The 20346-nt window shown below is 43.6% G+C and overlaps 1 protein-coding gene across 2 annotated transcripts in view; it reads left to right on the top strand.

Annotated features, from left to right (window-relative positions):
• The window catches only part of zfhx4 (zinc finger homeobox 4), an 83581-nt gene that overhangs the window by 47284 nt on the left and 15951 nt on the right, over window positions 1-20346 (top strand). For both annotated transcript variants that reach the window (XM_037756280.1, XM_037756281.1), the window contains exon 7: window positions 17692-17790. In XM_037756280.1, coding sequence (XP_037612208.1) covers window positions 17692-17790 — 99 coding nt within the window. The remainder of the gene's footprint in view (window positions 1-17691; window positions 17791-20346) is intronic.

Raw genomic sequence — 20346 nt, 5'->3', positions numbered from 1 at the left:
ACCGCAAGGGCATAGGTGTTTTGAACAAAGACAGGAGTGTACTTCTGCTGGACTGCATTGTGTGCATGTCAATACACGTGTTTGCTAGTGCATGTTTATTTGAGAACCTTTCGCTCTTTGTTATCCTTTTTTGAGTCTGTAATTCCCCCGAACCTGGGCCCAGCCGTCTCATCCTTTACACTAGGTAAACACCATTGTGTAGAGCGAAGTGTGTGTGCATGTGCAGACTCTCACTGACTGTACAGTAAAAAAACTTCAGCCGATCTTTCAGCCGTGTCCTTCGGGAGACAAAAAGCCCTCTGTGCCCACGTTGCTGAGATAAATCGCTCGTCTCTGTGTACAATTAGAAGTGTTAAAGAAAATTGAGTTTATTAAAAAAAAAAAAAATGCCAGTTTGCATCAGAAGAGCAGGGATAAACATGGAGGCTATCTTGCTTTGAGGGTCGTCCAAAAGTTGTTAGAGAAATTCGATCTATTTTTTTCCTCTGTAATGAAGTTACGCCCTGAATGGAGCTGTTTAGTAAAAATATGACAGATTGCCATTCACGTGGATTCCATCATCGATTTTGTAATTTGAACAATTTGTTGAGCTGGATTTTTTGGAGACTGTTTCTGAAGTTAAGTTGTTGGGGATTTTTCTCCCTCTGACTGTTTCCCTGTTGCCGCCTCTGTCTCACCCATTTGTTTAGCCATAAAGAGCACTGTGAGGAGGTGTGTGTGCGTATGTTTTTCTATGTGTATGCTCGCCCATTAGCCCTGTGCTCCATCATGTGTAAAGCTCCTCATAAGCCAGACCAAGCAGAAACACTAGGGCCTTTTCTGCATACTTTTCTTTCTGTCATTTTTTTTTTTCCTTCCCCTTTCGTTCCCTCTGTCGTGTCCCTCACAGAAAGGAAAGGGAGATGGGATCTTATGGAGGTAATTATTTCTGAGAGCCCCAGCCTGTCATCCATCCCTCCACCACCCCTCCACCCACACATCTCCATCCTCTATAACCCCCCCCCACCACCACCACCCAACATGCATTAAAGAGGGAGGGAGAGGACCCTCTTTGTCTGAGTCCCCCTTTTAAACAAAAGACCTCTTCTGACTTAGAGAGACCGACAACACTTTTATCGTGAGTGTGTGCATGTGTGTGTGTATCCAGAGCCTTTTGTTTTCTCTGAGTGATAAGGCTCTGGGTCATTTTTGGTCCTAGTCAAATTAGTGTAGCTGTGCTAACCATTTAGATAGCAGCTGTAGGCTAAAAAAACAGAGCCTAATGGACACTTATTATCCCTATATGTGCTTCCAGCAGGAAGTGATGGGACATGGGCAGAGAGCAAGTGTGCCATATTTGCCTGTTTCCCAAGTGCGCCATTGCTTGTTTTCAGATTTACCCGAGCCAAACTGTATGCGTCTGAGCACCAAAAACATTCAATTTTTGAATGTGGGTAAGGGCTTTGCCGTTTCCTCGAAGAGCATTTCGATGCGATGACACCGAGGCGTCTTTTGAGGTATTAGGTTTTCCCTCCTCCCTCACTTTCACTTCTTCGTCTTATACTTTTTTTCCTCTGGGTAGTGGGGGTGGTTTCGCCATTCCAGCGGTTGTCTTCATTTTTAAAGAAGGTCTCTCCTCAGACAGAAGTCTATTTCCAGGGTTTGTCTCAGTAATTTGTGGCCATTACATAAACATTCACGGATGGCCGGAGGAGTGAGAGAAAGGATGCGACACACACCCAGATCCAGCTAACCGCCGGAGTTAGCGCAGCAGTGGTGGCCATTTTCAAGTCAGAACGCGGTAGGTGAGACCAGCTGACTGGCTCATCAGAGGATCATTCTGTCCTTTTTTAGTTACCGCTGCAAATGCCATCCCCTCTGTAAGATATCTATGTTTAGATTAGACGTTTAATAGGTTAAGGCAGCCAATTATATTGCATATTGATTTGCTTACAAACAGCTGATTGCCTACAGTTAATAAATTATTCGTGACCTTTCTCTCCCTCATTTACTGCGAAACAGGAAGTTACTTACATAAAAGGTAAAGTCCACAGATTTCAGTCAGGCGGGATCCATTCCTCGCATAATAAAAACTTGGAATGTTATTTTATGTGCCCGACATGAGTAAAATGCAGCTCCTGGGGGGGAACTATTCTGATGAGAGCAATGTGATGTTACCCAAGAGGATCTCTGTGAAGTATGCAGCTTTTTTATTGCTGTACATTTAGCTGGAGACAATGCGCTGCGTTTTAAATCATTTGTCAAATCAAAATAAGACACGTTCATATATGTATATTATTATATTTTCGGCAAGTAGCAATTTACCCCAAATTTCCCAAAACCATATTCTCTATGGCTGAGGGAGTAAAAGATGTGGTCATTTTTTGAATAATTCCATCCAAGTGAATTATAATTACTTTGCGGTCTGTGTGTGCACATAGGAAAAAAAAAAAAAAGGGCAGCAGGCTGACTTGTGCCTCAGAAAAAAACTCGTTCACCATAAACTATTTTTGAAATGGTGTGTCGGGGCGGTATGGGCTCAGGCCGATTGTTTTTCTTTGAGTTGAGCAGCTCTTTGGTGGAGGGGTATTACCCGGGCTAAATTGTTCCCTCATGTTTTCCGCCAAGGTTCTGTGCCCACCACACTGACAGTTATAATTTGCAGAAATTGCGCTGATTATCTGAATTAGCATACCTGACCAATGCCACATTAGTCTTATTTACAATACAAAGCCGTGGGGCTATGAGGACGCATACTAAATATGACTTAACCCTTTGAAGAGGGGACTGGCGTCACGGGGCCAGGACGTTTTTCACGTCGGTGATATCACAAAGAGCTCAAGGCCCCCGCTCCATATGGAGCTGAAAGCCTCTGGAAGGTCCTGGAAAAGGAAGTGGTGGATGTGAAGTCCGAGGAGCATATTGAAAGCGCCGGGTTATTGCATGTTTTCCCCCTTACTCTCAATATTTTTTTCTCTCAGCTCTTGTTTCTTTACTTTTTTTTTTTCTCCGCCTTCATCTCCCCCCCCTCCCTTTTTTTCACCCCTGCTCTTCTTTATTTTTTTCTCCCTCACCTCCATTCTTTTCTCCCCCCCTCATACACCCTCTGTCCATTGACTCTTAACCACAGATGGACAAAACAATGGGCCATGTCACACAGCATTAAGACAAACAATCCGGTGATGGAGGGAGAGCTGTGTGGAGCCGGAGCCGCGGTAACCAGGCAATACGCTCGCTGGGTCCAAGCAGCCACTAATCTCAGACCGCGATGATACAATCCACAGATGGACGTTTAAGGCAGCCTATATGCACACACAAAGAAGAGAGCAGGAACTTTACTTTAGGGATGTAGTATTGTCAGGTAGAATTTCTGCGATTCCTCGCAGAGGCCGCAAATTCTTTCCCTCTTATTGCTGCCTTCTTCTTCGCTCTCCTCTCTGTTTCCTTTACCTCATCCATCAGTGGGAGGTATGGAATTGATAGGAGCTATTGATTACCTATAGCGAAGGCTAATCGTCGCTAACCGGAGGAAGCTTTGCAGCTACAGCAGCTGTCAGTGGCTTGTCGTATGTGTGTGCGCGTCTATATGACCCTCCAGCGGTTCAGCGGCAATAGCTTTTCCTCTCCAGTGTTTACTTACAGCAGACTAATGACCTTAAAGCAAGCACATGCTAAACAAAATGAAGATTCTCTTTGGGAAATGGTATGTCTAACCCAAAGAAACAGTGAGAAACCTGCCAGGTTTCACCTCCCCACCTATGTGAATAAGACCCATCTCCCTCTCTCTCCCTTTCTTCATCTCCCTAATAGGAAATTTGAGCACACTGTGTGAGATTAAAGCCGAGAATCAATGCCTTGTGAGCAATAATTTCCAGACAAATCTCTTTCATCTTTTTCTCTCCCTTTTTTTTCCCCCCCGTTCGTTTTCTCTCCCACCTCCTAATGCTAACAGGGGGTCTCGTGTCATGACATCCCTTTCGCTTTTATCATGTCCTAATAACACTCTGAAAATAGAGAGGGAGAAAGAGGAATGTGACAGAGAGAGAGGAAAAAGGATGCTGAGGGGAAAAAAAAAGAAATGGATAGACTGATCAAAATCCATTGAATGAGCCCGGGTCTTGATTTGTGCTTTGATGTGGATGTCTTTGTGCAAATTAGACAAATATGCCTGCTGCTTTAGTCATCTCGGAGCTCTTCGTAAGACGCCATCTCCCCTTTCCCTGCTGTTTTTTATGAAAGATGGAGGAAAAGAAGGGAAAAAATGAGTGACAAGTTCATTTAGGGGCATAGAAATATACATTTGGGTGACTGAATAGAGACAAAAACATGGCGAACAGAAGGTGTTACGTAAAAATGCGGTAGGTGGTTAAAAAAAAAAAAATAGAAAACAAAGAGAACGTATGCAGAAAAGAGGTGTTTTTGCTTGGTTGGGCCTACAAGGTGCTTCACCCATGATGGCACATGAGGCTAATGGGCAAGGCTACACACACACACACATGCAAACACATACACTTTGGTCAGGCCTTTGTTTCAAAAGCAGGTTAATGGGGAGTGAGGAAGAGGAGCATTGCAATTTTCTGCTCTTTAGGCGCCGGAGAATTCTCTCCAGTGTAAGAGAGACCAGACTCTCAGCGTAATAGGCATTTTACACCCTCATCACCTCTTGCGCACAAACACACACACAAACACACACTCGCCAGGAACGTGTGGGAGTGTAATAGGCATTCTATGGTGTGTATTGCCGGTCCCCAGAGTGCCAGTAAGTGTTAGACATGCATAGAGTCGGCAATGAGACAATCAGCATGCTGAAATTGAAACCTTGTCTGGAGTCACACTGGAGGGGAGGAAGAGGAGGAGAGTAGAGGAGAGGAGACAAGAGGAGGAGAGGAGAGAGGAGAGGAGAGGAGAGGAGAGGAGTGAGGAGTAGATTAAATAAAAAAAGAGCAGTGAAGAGGCGATGGGAGCACAGATGGCCGGAGAGAAGAAGATGAGGAAGCGGAATGAGAAGAGAGGAGAGACGGAGGGAGAGGAAATAGGAACTGATGTTTGTTTAATTGCCTCATAAGTGATGACACAGATAATTACGTCGGAAAAAGAGATGCTCCTCTCAGGCAGGGCCGACGAGCAGCTGTATCTGTTTTTGTGCGTGTCGCCCCGTCTCTCCCTATAGCCCCATCAACCCTCGTCCCCTCCAGCCACATCAAGTATAGAGGACACCATTAAAGCATTACGGTTTGTGTCATATCAAATCATTCAGCTTAATTAACAGAAACACACACACTCATCATTTGGAATCATTTTAATTACTCTGTAACATCCTGATTATAAATATATCTCCGCTTCACATACCTGGGGATATGAAGTTCACCTATATTTCCCTGTGTGTGTTTGCAGGGCGTGTGTGTCCATGTGTGTGTAAGTGATGCTCCCCTGACTTCATATCTAATTGTCTTTTTTAATGACAATATTCCTCTGTGTGCCGGCTGTATGTAATGAGTCAGGGTGTGTCAAAGTGCAGGCCTGAGCTGTCTGCTCGAGTTAAGCTCTTCCCGTCTACTGAAGAAGCCTCCAGCATACACACACACTCGCTCGCGCGCGCGCACACACACTCGAAGAGACAGTATCAATGTGGGAGTTCCTGTATCTGACATGAGATTAAGAGGGCCAAGTGGAGGAACGTCGAAGAACTGCCCTGTTGCATTTGCAAGAGGGGAAAAAAGGGACCGCGCTGTCACACACACACACACACACACATGTGAGCATCCTGTGCTGTAAGTGAGCAGTAGCCTCCCTTGCATTATTCACAGTGGCCGAGTGATCGAAGCCTGGTTCAATAGCACTAAAGCGGCGCACGCTGGAGAGATTTGTCTTACAAAACCTTGACACACACACACAGGCGCACATATGCTCTCACACACATTGATTTTTGGTGGTGGGAATCTCCCAGGCTTTGGTCGAAAGGCAGGGACGTGAGAGGGGCTTCCCCCGTCAGAGCAACCCCCTGACAAACGCACACACACACACACACACACTTTCCTGAACCTCACATCCATACACACACACACACACACAGTGCATTGGCAAATACTGTAAGTACATCTTTAATTCTCTCAAAATGACATTTGATGATGATGAGATCCAGCGATAGCCTGGATATGAAAATGAAAGAAAAAATTGGGGAGATGGGAGACGAAGGATCTGCCTCTTAGATCTGATGGGGTTTCATTTACAGCGAGATGAGCTGATGGTAAAATAAAAAAAAGCAGGAAAAAAGAAAAGTCTAACTGATCATATTTCTTTTTTTGCTGACTCTCCTGTTTTGCATTTTACCATCAGGGGGCTTTTTGCAAGCGAGGCAAAAAAAAAAAATCACGCATTGCCTGATATGTCATATCTTTCCACTGCAGTGTGTGTGTGTGTGTATGTGTGTTTTCACACAGGCGTGTTCAATTTGAAGCCTTCACTTGATTTGAATGACTTTTTTTCCCGAACACATCAGTCACTTCATTCACTTTTTCCTATTTTTTTCTTTCGGAGCGGCGTAGCACACACCACCCCCTCTGGCGTTTTTGACGTATTAACATGTATCGACAAGCCGGCGCTCGCGTGGCTGTAAACACTGACGCAAAAAAAAAAAACGCACACATACTCACACCTCTGTCCCCTGAAGACATGTGATCAACCAGACCCAATCCCTTGTAATCATCTGGAACCCCCCCCCCCCCAACACCCACACACGCACACACACACACACACACACGTATAGTTCCCATTCAATCCTGGGTAATGGTTTGGGGCAGGGGGCTGAAGCGGTGGGCTTCTTTCCCTTAGCCCCAGTGTCTTAAGCTGCCATTGATTAAATGTTAACTGATATACTCGGCCCTGGCAATCTTGTTAGAGCCGGAGCAGGCAGGCAGCTAGACAGACAGTTTAGGACCCGCGCCCTCCTGATCAATAGCACAGATAAAGATTTCATCCATCAATGAGCTCCCAAAACAAAAGGTATCTGATACCTGATTAGGCCCGTGGGGACAAATGCACACACAGATTTGAACATGAACGCACACTCACACGAGTGGAAGCACACGAAGAGACAAACACCGGGATCACAAATAAATGCAGTGGGACATAGAAATCTGCAGCTTCAATAATTTCACACACATTCCTTTCACTCACTTATTTTGTCCGGAATAATACCTCCAACCAACCCCATCTGAAGTCAATCAGTTCCACACCTAATGGTGTAATTACAACACGTACACACAAGCAAACACACACACATGCACGGTGAAGTCTGCAGATAAGGCAGCCCTGACTTTTCCCGGATGAAGGTTAATTATGCTGTGTTAGTTCACTTAGGTGTGTGTGTTTGTTTGTGCATCTTTTCTGAGTAATGCGTGTGTGTGTGTGCTTCCTCACAATGCACGAGCATTTAGATCCTCGGAGCATGCCAAAGGCACCGCAAAACGGCCGAATCAATGTCTGGGCGACCACCACTGTTAAAGTGTATCAATAATGTTCCCCTATCTTCTTTCCCGGCCAACGTCACACGGCAGTTTGAGAGTCCAAGCCTTAGCCGCAATTAAGACTTAATTATAAATCAATGAGAGGAGTCATTTGAATATTGATTTTTCCTTTTTCTTCAAATTGTTAACATATTCCCTACCCTGTCTACGCCTTTTTTCTTTTTTTGTTACAACTTTAAGGAGAATCAATACTTCCCTTTACAGTCGTAGTAAAGGGAAGCGCTTTGGCGTAATTGGAGCCAAAAACACAACGGGATATCTTCATGGGGTTCGATACCCAGAGGTGGTCGAGGAGGGGGGGGGGAGGTTGGAAAATGTCACAGCCCCTCAAATTCTGATGGCTTTTCAAAAATACAGTTAATGACGCTTTGTGGTTGTCAAAGAGTGATCTCATTTTGGGGGATATTGGGTGACATTTGTTGTCACAATGCCAAAATGCATTTCCATAATTTTCACGGCTGACATTTTCTTTGATACGACGCTGTATCAGAGCGCACTTCAGAAAAAAAAAGAAAAGAAAAAAGATATCAATGCAACCCGGTAACCTGCGTTTCATTTGATTAAATGATATCTTTGCTTTTTATTTCCCTGCTCAACCGTTTTTGAGGGGCTGCGAGATTTTCAAGTGGCGTGTCAGGGGCCGGGAGTCTAATGCATGGAAACATGGAGCTTTCTGTTTTCTGACGGCTAGCAGAGATAAGGTAGAGATATGGCTCTAGCACTGGCTCAAATCTAAAACAGATCCCGCTTGGGGGGGGGGGGTTAAGAAAGTGAAGGAAAGGGAGGGGTGGAGGTAGCAAGAAAAGGGAATATTGTCAATCCTCTAAGTGTCTGGCGGTGTCTCTCTTTCTTTCCCTCTTTCTCTCACTCTTTCTCTCCCCCACTCTCCCTCAGTAATCTGATTTATTCGAAGCATATGTGTGCTGCTCTGTCTTTGTCTGCTTCTATTAGGGCCAGTGGGGGCCCATATGACATTGTTTAGCCAGTAATGAAATGGACATTTTTTGCATGTTTTTCAGAAAGTCAGAGGAAAGCCAACACTCCTTATTTGTAACCGTCTGCGAATACCATCTCCGGGGCAGTTGCCCCAGGTCCGTGTGTGTGTGTTGCATGTGAACATATGTGCCCGTGTATTACAGGTTCCATGTGGTCCTTTCGGAGATGATTCGGAGCAACCTAATGAATATTTGGGCTTGGAGATATTTTTCTTTTTCTTCCATGACTCTATTCTTCTTATGTTGAAGAGTCCTGCCGTCCTCCCAAACCTCAGCACATAACAAGGCCCTGACGATGCACACATTTTTGTTTTGCACACTCCTTTATGGCTAAAAGACATGTCACATGGACTTATTGTCAGTATATGAAATTGTTATGCGCTAATGGCAGCTGTGTGGTGCTCCAGACTCAAACGAAGCCCCCATCAATAAGGCATGTGGTCATAGAAAAGCATTGCAAATAATGAAGAGAATGAATGGAAACCTGAAGTCATTTCTTGTCATAATTCTTTACATGCTGTTGTCCTGGCTAATAATTATATATTGAATGCAGCAGGCATACAAGACATGTTGGAAATTGGGGCTGTCAAAGTTAACACGATAATAACGCATTAGAGCAAATTAGTTTTACCGCCACTAATTTCTTTAACGCATTAACACAACTTGAGATATTTATGTTTTAGTGGGCTCACTTTTAAAGCTACAGTGAAGATACTGGCATGATATGAAACTAGTGAATCCTAATGAATCCGCTGGTACCAACCATTTTATACTAGCTTGTTGTTAAGGAGGATAAATAACGCTCCAAACTTAGGCTAAATTTTGGCAAGGAAAAACTGTCATGGCCATTTTCAAAGGGGTCCCTTCACTTCTGACCTCCAGATATATGAATGAAAATGGGTTCTATGGGTACCCACGAGTCTCCCCTTTACAGACATGCCCACTTTATGATCACATACAGTTTTGGACAAGTCATAGTCAAGTCAGCACACTGACACACTGACAGCTGTTGTTGCCTGTTGGGCTTCAGTTTGCCATGTTATTATTTGAGCATATTTTTATGCTAAATGCAGTACCTGTGAGGGTTTCCGGACAATATTTGTAATTGTTTTGTGTTGTTAATTGATCTCCAATAATAGATATATACATATATTTGCATAAAGCAGCACATTTGCCAACTCCCATGTTGATAAGTATATTAAATACTTGACAAATCTCTGTTTAAGGTACATTTTGAACAGATAAAAAAATGCAATTAATTTACGATTAATCGTGATTAAATATGGACAATCATACAATAATCTCGATTAAAGATTTTCATCGATTGACAGTCCTAGTTGAAATATCATAAATTCTAAAAAAAAAAAGTTTAAATTTCTATTGCGCTTAATCTCTAAATCTTATTTTTAAGAAATTAATTTATAGAAGTTAAACACCAATAAACAATACAACTTTTCATGAAACTGTTTTTTTTTTTATTATCCGTCCTCTCTATAAATCTTTTCTTTGATTTCCATCTAGGATTACAGTCTTGCTTTTGGTGGCTCTGAAAGCAGATGTTTTTTACTTTTTTTTTATGCAGCTAAAAACGGGACAGTAGCCCAATAGGATAAAGATCTGTTTAAGCATTATCCATTTGGCCACTGCCCGTCACAGGCCTATTTTAAGCATAACACACACACTCACAGCCATTCTCTGAGACCTCGGCAGCCATTTTATTAGATTCCCTGATTCCCTGCCTCGTATTAGTTCTCGGAAAATGAATAAACCTTGAATACACGACAAGGACCGGTCTGGTCAATTGGAAACTATATCTATCCTGCTGGTATCTTTGTTTACCAGTGTAGTTGATGGATGGACAGATAGAGAGAGGAGCAGTTAGGATAGGTATAGGGGATGGATAGCTGTGTGAAAAGATATAAAAATAGATGGACAGATGGATAGATAGGTGGATAGATAAATGGATGGATGGACAGACAGATGAATGCGGCGGGGAGATCTTGTTGGGCTGATAGAGTTGAGCAGGTATGCCGAGAAACAGCTGCTTTCTTCATTAGGTTCATCTATCGATCTCGGACCCTCGCTGTGAGTGCGTGCGTGTGTGTGTGTGTGTGTGTGTGTGTGTGTGTGTGTGTGTTTTTGAGGGAGAGAGCGGGGAAAGACAGCAGCCTCTGTAGATAAGTGCTGGTAATAGAACAGAATGAATTCTTATCACAGAGATGGGAAGGCCATTAACCCTCAGCTCCTAGTTCTCTCTCTCTGTCTCCGTCTGGTCCGACTCTCTCTTTCTGTTTCTCCCTCCCTACCTCCCTCCCTCCGTGCGTCCGTCCTCCGGTCTGGACCTGACAGGGTCACGTTGGCGAGCGTGTGTGATATTTCCACTATGTGTGCGACTCTCTGAGTGTGTGTGTGTGTGTGTGTGTGTGTATGGTGTGTTTCGCCGGCTGCCGCTGTGCAGACTGCCCCATCGGCCAGATGTTTATAATCAGGCACTAGATAAATATTGGGCCGAGGAATCATAAAAGACCAGGAAAATAGAGAAAGGGATGGCGATGGGGATGGGGGAGGATAGGGGGGAGGATAGGGGGGGGGATGAAACAGAGGAGAGGAATCTTCTTTTCAAATTATTCCTAAATCCCTCAGTAAGCTTGCCGTGCCGCCTCCTCAATTCACCTACTCAGCCTAAGGTGATTCAAACAGCCGAAATGCAATATGTCTGTTGTGTAAGATGCAGGTGTGTGTGTGTGTGTGTGTGTGTGCACACGTGTGGAGGTGTACAGTAGGTGTGCTTGCCTATTGTATAAGGCCAGGTGTTGCGGCAATTTTTTTTTTTCTCCTCCGCCGCTGAACCTTTTGAAGCCATATTTTTGTCCTGTGAAAACCTTTTGTATTTGCTATTAAAGAATCATTAACATCCCTCCCTCCCCAGTGCTCACAGCACCGAGAATGAAACCCCTCTTAACACGAAACAACAGTTTCTGTCTGCGCAGCAAGCAAGACACGCAAGCCTTTAATCTCGGCTATGTTTATTCATATGATTTTCTTCTTTTTTTCCTCCATAAGAGTAATAGGTGTTTTGTTAGTCGCCTCCAAGACAGCGGAGCGGGCAATTTGAGCGAAAAGAAAAAATACAATGAAGTCTCAGGAAGTCGTAATTGACAACAACAAAGCAAATTTGAAGCTGCTGATACAAGCGTTTTTTGTGGGTTTTTTTAACACAAAAGTCATTTTTTTCAGCTTATTCTGTCAGTTCAACTTATTGACATTCACACCAGGAGCGTATTAAATGTGACAATCCTATTGTCTGGCTTTCAGAGTCGTCCTGAAACAATAGATTTTTTCGCTGGTGTAATAAGTTCTCGTGTGTTTTAAGCAGTAAAACGGGGTGGGTGTGTGGGTGGACCGGAGCGTGTGGATGGAAACACGTGTGTTTGCTTGTGCTGGTGTGTGTGTGTTTACATGTTAGCATGTGGGCTGTGGAACCTCTGTGTGCATGAAATGCATTGAGCGCCGCGTGGGAGTGAATGTGTGTTTTTTCCGTGTGTAGGTGTGTGTGAGCGAGTGCAGGTGTGCGTGCGCGTGTCAGTTATTCCCAGGCCCTGTGCAGGAGCTGTAGCCCCTCTCCGCTGGGTTGATGTTTAGTATTTTAGACATGCTACATTAACAACATCTGGTTAAGATCTAAATGCTTGTTAAACGCGCTGAAATTCGGGGGGAAAAGGTACAGGGAGAACGAGGGGAGAGAGAAGGAGGGGGGGGATAAAGAGGGAGAGTAGGGTAAATAAAGATTTGAGGGTGAGAGAACGGGAGGGGAGGGGAGATCAGTAAGTCTGTAAGGTTATTACCCTGGCAGTATTACCACTGGCCCTTGACTGTGTGTGTGTGTGTGTGCATGGCTGCGACTGTGTGGGGATGGTGTAATGTTTCAAAGCTTTCCCCTTTAAAACCTAGAGGCCAAACTAGAGCCACGCGCGGCGCAGGAATGTGACATCACAGGGCCCCTGTTCCTCGCACACACACACACGTGGTCTCACAGGGGACATGACCAGAGTTGTAAGAAGAAATCAGCGTCAACATCACGGCTAAGTGGGGGAGACATGGCAGTCATGGGTGTTACGCAAAACATTAAGGGCTGCGTTACTACTACAGATACCCGTATCTTTATTATTTTCAGACGTACAACACAACAGCACTCGTAATATTGTAGCATATATATATAACAGCTAGTTTCTCCTATATTTCTCGTGATATTTTTCTTTGGCAGCAATTACCGTTTCACTTGATGCGCCGCTTTCATAGTGTCCATGATTTAAGATAAACAATAATGTAAAAAGCGGATTTTTTTTTATTTTTTACCCATTTAATGAGCACCATCCGAGCCCTAAGGAAGCAAATTAGAGGCAGCTCGGGCCCAGCTAATGAATTCAGCCATTTTGGTGCCTTCGCGTCCAGCTCCTCCACAGCGCGCGGCGTTGCTCCACGGTTGTGTGCTGTGCGACTGAGTCCTCCACCGGGCACATAATGACCCGGCATGGCGGTTATGGGCCCTTAGGGGGAGACGGGGAAGGGAGCGAGTGGTCTCAGAGCAGGTCATTATACAGCTAGAGGGCACACACACACACACACACACACACACTGACACTTTCAATACATCCTCCATTGCCTCCATCTCCCATATGTCCATTCTTTCTTTCCAAACATCTCTTTCTATATATCTTTCTCTCCCCCTCCATCCTCCTGCGTCTGTCTATCTGTCCAAAACTTGTTTTTCCATTTTATTTTTGGACGGCGATGTTTTTTTGAAGTAATATGTTTGTACTAAAGTTTATGCTGCAATAATTGAGAACATCTTCTAAGGTCAAGCGTTGTGTTTTGGGAAATTTCAGGAGTTTTTTTCTTTTTTTTATTATTGGACGAACAAGAGAGTTATTCATCCAGGGTCCTAATTGGTTACACTGGCTTCCAATTAATAGTTAAATGTAAAAGCAGACTGATTTGGCCTTGTCCCTGATCAAGACTCACTTAATTATTCTTCCTCTCTTAACGGTTAAATATAGGCTGGTGTTGGTTGCAGGGTAATCGGACCCAGGGTCTGTGGTTAGCTCGAGCTCACCGGCCGGCTTTAATGTTCCGACCGACCCACATCAAAGAGAGTCCCACCAGGCTGCCAAAATCACACACCCTCCACAGCCTGACCCACTCCCTGTGTATATGTGTGTGTATGTGTGTTTGCACACAAGGCAGTGGAAGGTGACTGCAAAAGTTTTTTGCTCTGTGCGTCCTCTGGTAGCGATTAAGTTGATGGTTAAGAGTCCCTGCCGCAGAACCTTCTCCTCTGTCTCTCTCTCTCGCTCTCTTTCTCACACACACACTTGCACATGACAACTCACATGCAAACACATGCAGTCACTGTCTCACTCACTTGATCAATGGCGCACATCCACACAAACACACTCGAACACGCGCACTGGCGTACACACCAGCGTGGTGTGTAACTGTCAGGGTCAGTCAGAGGGCAGACGCAGTGCTGATGTATTGAGAGAGCTCGTCTGGGAATGTCCTCAGTGTGGAAACACATTCCCCGTATGCACGCACGCACACACACACACACACTCACCACAGATCTAACCGACTAGAAGGGGAAAGGAGTGAAGAAAAAAACACTGATGAGGCCCAGATGATCACCTCCCCCCCCCCCTCCTCCTTTCCTCTTTCTTTTTCTCTTTCTTCACCCACTCTTCACCCTCATTCCTCCCTCGCTTTCCCCCCTCTCTCTGTTCATTGTCTCTCTTCTCTCTTGTGTCCTATCTAGCTACAGGTAGACTGCCCCCTAGAGGTCAGTTAAGATGCTGGTTTAGTAATGTCATGATCAAGCACCGGCTGCATCTACGATCACTTTCGCCAGAGCCATATCCTCCTTTCTTTTGTTGATGTTATTTGAGAAAATGGGAGAGTTTAATTTGCTTTAAGATGCCAATATAAAATGTGCAATCATATTTTGCAAATATAAAGCAGTATCTAACAAATTAAGTTTGATTTATATTAAGTACATAAGCTTATACACTGATTATGAGCATGTTGTCAGATATTGTGCGCATGATAGTGATCAATAACTCGTTGTACTTTACCCACATTTTAGTTTAAAGTCACACGAGATAATATGAAAATAAATACTAATAATTAAAAGCCACAGTATATTATTATAGTAATACTATTATATAATAACATAAATGTACAATTAACATGTTATATAAAAGCAGGTTGCTTTGGATCAAAGCGATGGTGTATCTCATGTTTTACATACAAACGGTGCTGTGAAGGAATGAAGGCAGACAATGACAAAATAAATGAAAAGGTGTTTTTGTTCCTTCTGCTTTTTGAGATTGTTTTTTTTATATTCTTTTTTCTTTTGAGACATTGTCCTGACCTTGCAGTATGTGGGATCTTGGAGAGCTTATTTTTCTCTCTCTCTCTCTCTGTATTCCTGTTTTGACCCTCCTCCCTCCTCCCTCCCCCCTCCGTTTCTCACTCTTCTGTGAAACATGCTGTTCGATTTGTGCCATTTGCTTTTCCTTGGCATCGAACAAAAGTCAAGTATAGAGAAAAGATAAACCAGTGATGAAAGACTTCCAAACCCACTACACACAACATTTACACAACCACACACACACACACTATCGTTCCTCTTCCCCTCTATATACAAAGGTGGGGTGAATTAAAATACAAAGATGGACGCTGCAGCACCAGCAGTGAAAATTGCAATTTCTGCAGCCCGGGCTCTCGTGGCTGACAGGAGATATTTCATCCCCGTTGTCACCAACGTATTAATAAAACATCAGGAGCAGAGTGCAGTCTCTCTCTCTCTTTCACACACAAACACATGTACAAGGACGCACGCACACACACTCCTTGAAATAGACTGTGTATACACATGTGCGAAATGCGTACAGCGCTCACACGCATGTGCAAATGCAGAAATACAATGAATACGAACACACACACACAACCACAATTTTCCTCCTCAATCACATGCCAGCATCTGCCATGAAAATTTCATGCTGTATATAATGTCCACTTAATGTGTTGGCGCTTAAAGCAACGGCGCCAGCACTTAGTCTGTGTGTCTGTCTGAGTGTGTGTGTGTGTGTGTGTGTGTTTTTGGTTGTGTGCGTGTGTGTGCACCCCGCTGTATGCGAAAGGGTTAATCATATCATGTTTCCGAGGGGGGTTTTCGCAGACCCCTTGCGCTCGTCATACAATGGCCAAAGTGATTGTATGCAAATGCAAGCTGACCTCAATGCACCCTTTGCCTGATTTCTATGAATATGACTGCGTGTGTGTGTGTGTTGTAAAATATGGTTATTAAGGCAGCGCAGGATTGATGAGCGCAGCTCTTTTACACACACACACACACACACACGCAGACACATACACCAGTTTCATTCTCTGGCAGAGTGAGGGGTTTGTGGTGAAAGAGACCCCCCCCCCACCCCTCCAGTTTAGAAGACATGAAATTTTTAACGGTTTCGCTGTGTGTGTGTGTGTGTGTGTGTGTGAATGTGATACCGTGTGTGTGTGTGATTTGACGCCTGCGTGCAAGTGTTTCTGTTTGATTTTGCATTTGTGTGTGCTGCCCCGAGATGGAGGAGGGTACTATATGTGTGTGTGTGTGTGTGTGTGTGTATATATATATATATATATGTGTGTGTGTGTGTGTGTGTGCTGTGTGTGTGCGCATGCCTGGTTATCTGGCCTCTCTCAGACTGCTCAAAATTCATTACAAAGTGACATCAGCCCAGCCGGAGACAAATGATGGCTGGATGAAAGGGAGCGCTGGGGCTCGGCTAGGATTAGTGTTAGCTTGCGCTGGCGACACATATACACACATACACACTTGCGCGCACACACACTCACACGCACACACACACTTTAATCCACTGGCAGAACACTGCAGATACACAGAATTATCAAACAAGGGGCTGAACTCTCAGAGATGGGCAGGCTAATCTGCTAATAGTACAGAGCTGCACGTGTGTGTGTGTGTGTGTGTGTGTGTGTGGGTTGGTTTGCGTGTGTGTGTGTGTGTGTGCATGGACGCATATTTTTTTTACAGAGGTAACAGAAATACATAGACACAATATCTATCTAGTACAGTAGCATCTACGCACTCTCTACATGCGTTTTTCATTTTTGCTTTTTTGACTTTGCCTGTATAGAGTAGAGTCGGTGTGGGCTATAACTTAGATGCTGTTAATATTGATCTATATTTCCCTTTAATGCTTTTACTTTTTTTTTTTAATAAAGTAGAACGGATAGTTTTTTCATATATTATTTCTTTACATTAAAACTGTACAATTTCTATTTCCGCCTATACTGTAAAATGAACATTTTGTCTAATGCGAAATAATAATTAGAATATTTTGAAGAACAGGGGAAATATTTAACATTTAAAAGGAAATATATGGACAAGTAAATGGTATTCTGCCTTGTCTTCAAATACATTTAATAGGGCTGACCTGAATGCTTCGAAGCTTTGACCGTTGCCATGGTAATCAACCTCCAAATCTTAATTCGAATGCTTTGTATTTTCTTTTTTTGATATACAAGTATACAATTATAATGTATAAATCCCCAAATAGCCCATGAAATAAGGAATACAGCATTATTCCTTATTCATATTCAACATTAATTATTATTATTATTGTCCCAAAGCTTCGAATACCTTTGAGTATTTCTCACCGAAGCTTCGAAGCCCAACAAAACAGTATTCGGGACAGCCCTAGCATTTAAAATACTGAATACAAAATGTCTGATGTAGTTCCCCTGTAGGACATTCCTTGCTTCCTGACTTCCTCTGCTTTCAGACAGTATATGTATTATGTTTCACCCACTAGAAGTTGCATGGCAGGGCTATTTTCAACAGAACATGTGTTCAAGTCACTAGAAGCATTATTTGCTGGTGAGATATGCCGTACATTAGAGTAAACCCGACCTCTGTGTAGAAAAGCGGGGGGGTTGTGAGGATTAACTGAACATGTACAAGCAGGAATATTTTCAAAATGACTCTAATAAGATGTATCTGATATCTGATAAACCATGGAAGGTTTCTTTTTTCAGTACCCAGCCAGACAGTTTTTTTTTTTTTAGAGAGCATCATGGGTAATGTAGTTGTCTTCTCTGTGCGTTTTCAGAAGAGGCTGCTGAGGACGGTGAGAGACCTCCTCGCTCTTCCTCCAGGCCCGGACTCAACCTCACTGACCGAGACTTGACTGACAGCAGGAGAACTGACCGTAAGTCCACACACACACACACACACTTACAAAAACACATATGTACCGTAAGCTTCCCTTCTTTTATATAGTTATCCTTCATCTCTCTCCGGCCTTCAGATAAGGTTCTAACATGTGTGCGTAACATGTGAACGCTGCTGACTAGCCTCCATGTGACCTGCTTTAATCGTTTCCATCTGACAGAAAGAGAAAAAGAGAAAGAGAGTGGGAAAGAAGGAGAGAAAAAAAAGCGGAGAGAAAGAGAGAGGGATAAGTTGAGTGTTGGGGATATTACCAGGCAATGTCCAGGCCCCAGATTATTTTTTAATCAAATCAGTTTGCGTGCTTGTAATTTATAAGCGCCTTGCATTAATCTTTTCTCGTTCTTGTGCCCTCTCCGATGACATATTAATTTTTCATAAGCGCAGGATTAGATGGGGGGGCCTGTGTATATGTTTTTTTTCTAATATTGCACTGCATCCTTGCAACCCTTAAATTAGTTTCCCCCCCCCCCCGCACCCTCCCTTCATTTTTCTTTCCCTCTTATTTTTCCCTGTCTCAATCCATCCCTTAATTGTTGTCCAATCTGTGACCCCCATCACCAGGCATTACCTCAGATAGAAAAAGAGCACAAGAGCTGTTTATCCGTTTGTAAGAATGGCGGCGTTGTAAGCAGGGAGGGGCAACAATCCGTACTAGACGGCTTGGTGGGGTTTTTTTGTGTGTTATTTTGGGGCGAGGTAGGGAGCACATAATGCCTCCGCTGCGAGGCTGTGGTCGGGATAGCCCTGGCTTTGTTAGATTTGATTTACCCAAATAAGAATTCATATGGTCTTTTTATGTATGAGATGGAAATCCATGGCTGGGGATGAATATTGCATGGGGTCTCTCTCTCCTTTTTTTCACCCTCTGTCATTGCATGGGGTTCTCTCTCTCATTCTTTCTCCCTCTACTAATGTCTCTTCTCTCTTACCCCACTCACCCCCCACCACCACCCCAACTCACGCACACCTTCCAACTCCCACCCTCTATCCATCTCCAACTCCCTCCCCACCTCCTCTTCCTAGCATGCCATACCTAGCTCCATAATGTGAGGCTCAATGAGGCAGAAGGAGAGCTGAGTGAGGCTGGGGCCTATTAGTTTAGCTAGTCATCTATCTTTCAGCTCTATCTCTCTGACAGGCCTGTCTGACGGACTGGCGGGGAACCACCATCCATGCATTTACCGCCGCATATTACCGCCAGCGTCATTTAACACCACCGCACACATGCAAAAAAAAAAAAAAAAAGTGGCCAGGTCCCTCCTACTTTACTTACGTATGTGTGTGTCCCCAAGTGTAGTTTATCACATGTCAGGAATCTATTTAATAAAGCAGAACTGTATGCGTTTTATATTTTTTCTGTGAATAATTTGTTCTAGGAATCACCTTGGGGTCAGCTGGCTAGGACGCCAGATGTAATATTGCTAGTGGGTTTCGGGGTGTTTTATTTTGCATTTGGATTAAAAAGGAGGTTTCAGGAAAGTCAAACGCCAGGAAAAAGGGAGCCTGGTGTGTCAGCGCGTTGTTATGCTAGAGTTATCATCAGAGACAGGGCCTTGTTTTTCTCTTTTTCCCAGCTTAAAGTAGTAAGATTTAGCATCTCCATCCTCAGCCCCAAATCTCTGGCAAAGCTTGAAATGTTCAGATCGGTGCATGTGTGTGTCCGTATGGAGATCTCCAGGGAAGGGATTACAGTGTGACCAAGTGAGCAGTGTGTTTGCGCACTTCATCTCCAAGACCAAGATCCTTTAAACAAAGAGGGGCAGATAGATAGAGAGAGGCAGAGATATAGGGGGGGGAGGGGCAAGGAGAGACAGAAAGAGATTTTTTTTTTTTCTCCCTTGCTTCATTTACATTGTCTTTTATAATCCCATGTCACTTTAGATTAATTATAATCCATGTTACATTTTCCATGCAAATGTCCCCCGATGTGGATTACTTCCAGATAGCTTTGTGCTGTGTGTGTAGATGGTACATGTCGCCACCATGGCTCAGGGGCCCACTTCTTATAAATAACCAACTAAACAAAGGCCCCGGCATGGAAATGAGCCTGTCAGGCAGCCTAAGGAAATTACAGATCTCTACCTGCTTCAAATTAGCAAAGAAATTACTCACGGTTCCTACAGTCAAATGTTATGTATTAATATCGTGTACAATTTTGAATTGTACAGATAAGAAGGGGGGAAATGGAATCGCATGCAAACAAGATCAGATGTTAAATATTCCATATCAGCTTGTTCACATTGAGAATATATATATATTTTTTTTTTATTTGCATGCATCTTGCAAATTTGCCCAACTTGAGACGAGAGCTGTGTTCGTTTTCTGTCTCTCTCTCTAAGATGCGATTAAAATATATTAAAGATATTAGCATGTTTAATTACAAGCCTGCAGCAATCCTTTTGTGCCATGTACGGTATGTGTGTTTTCTGTGTGATGACAGCTTGTTGAACGTCTCAGACGATTTGTCAAATGTGACAAGGCCGTGCTCATATTTATCTCTCATTAGAACACAAGCTGGAGATGGAAGAGAAAG

The sequence above is a fragment of the Sebastes umbrosus genome, chromosome 21 (genome assembly GCF_015220745.1).
Source record: "Sebastes umbrosus isolate fSebUmb1 chromosome 21, fSebUmb1.pri, whole genome shotgun sequence".
NCBI classification, from domain to species: Eukaryota; Metazoa; Chordata; class Actinopteri; order Perciformes; family Sebastidae; genus Sebastes; species Sebastes umbrosus.
This window is presented reverse-complemented; position numbering and strand designations above follow the sequence as displayed.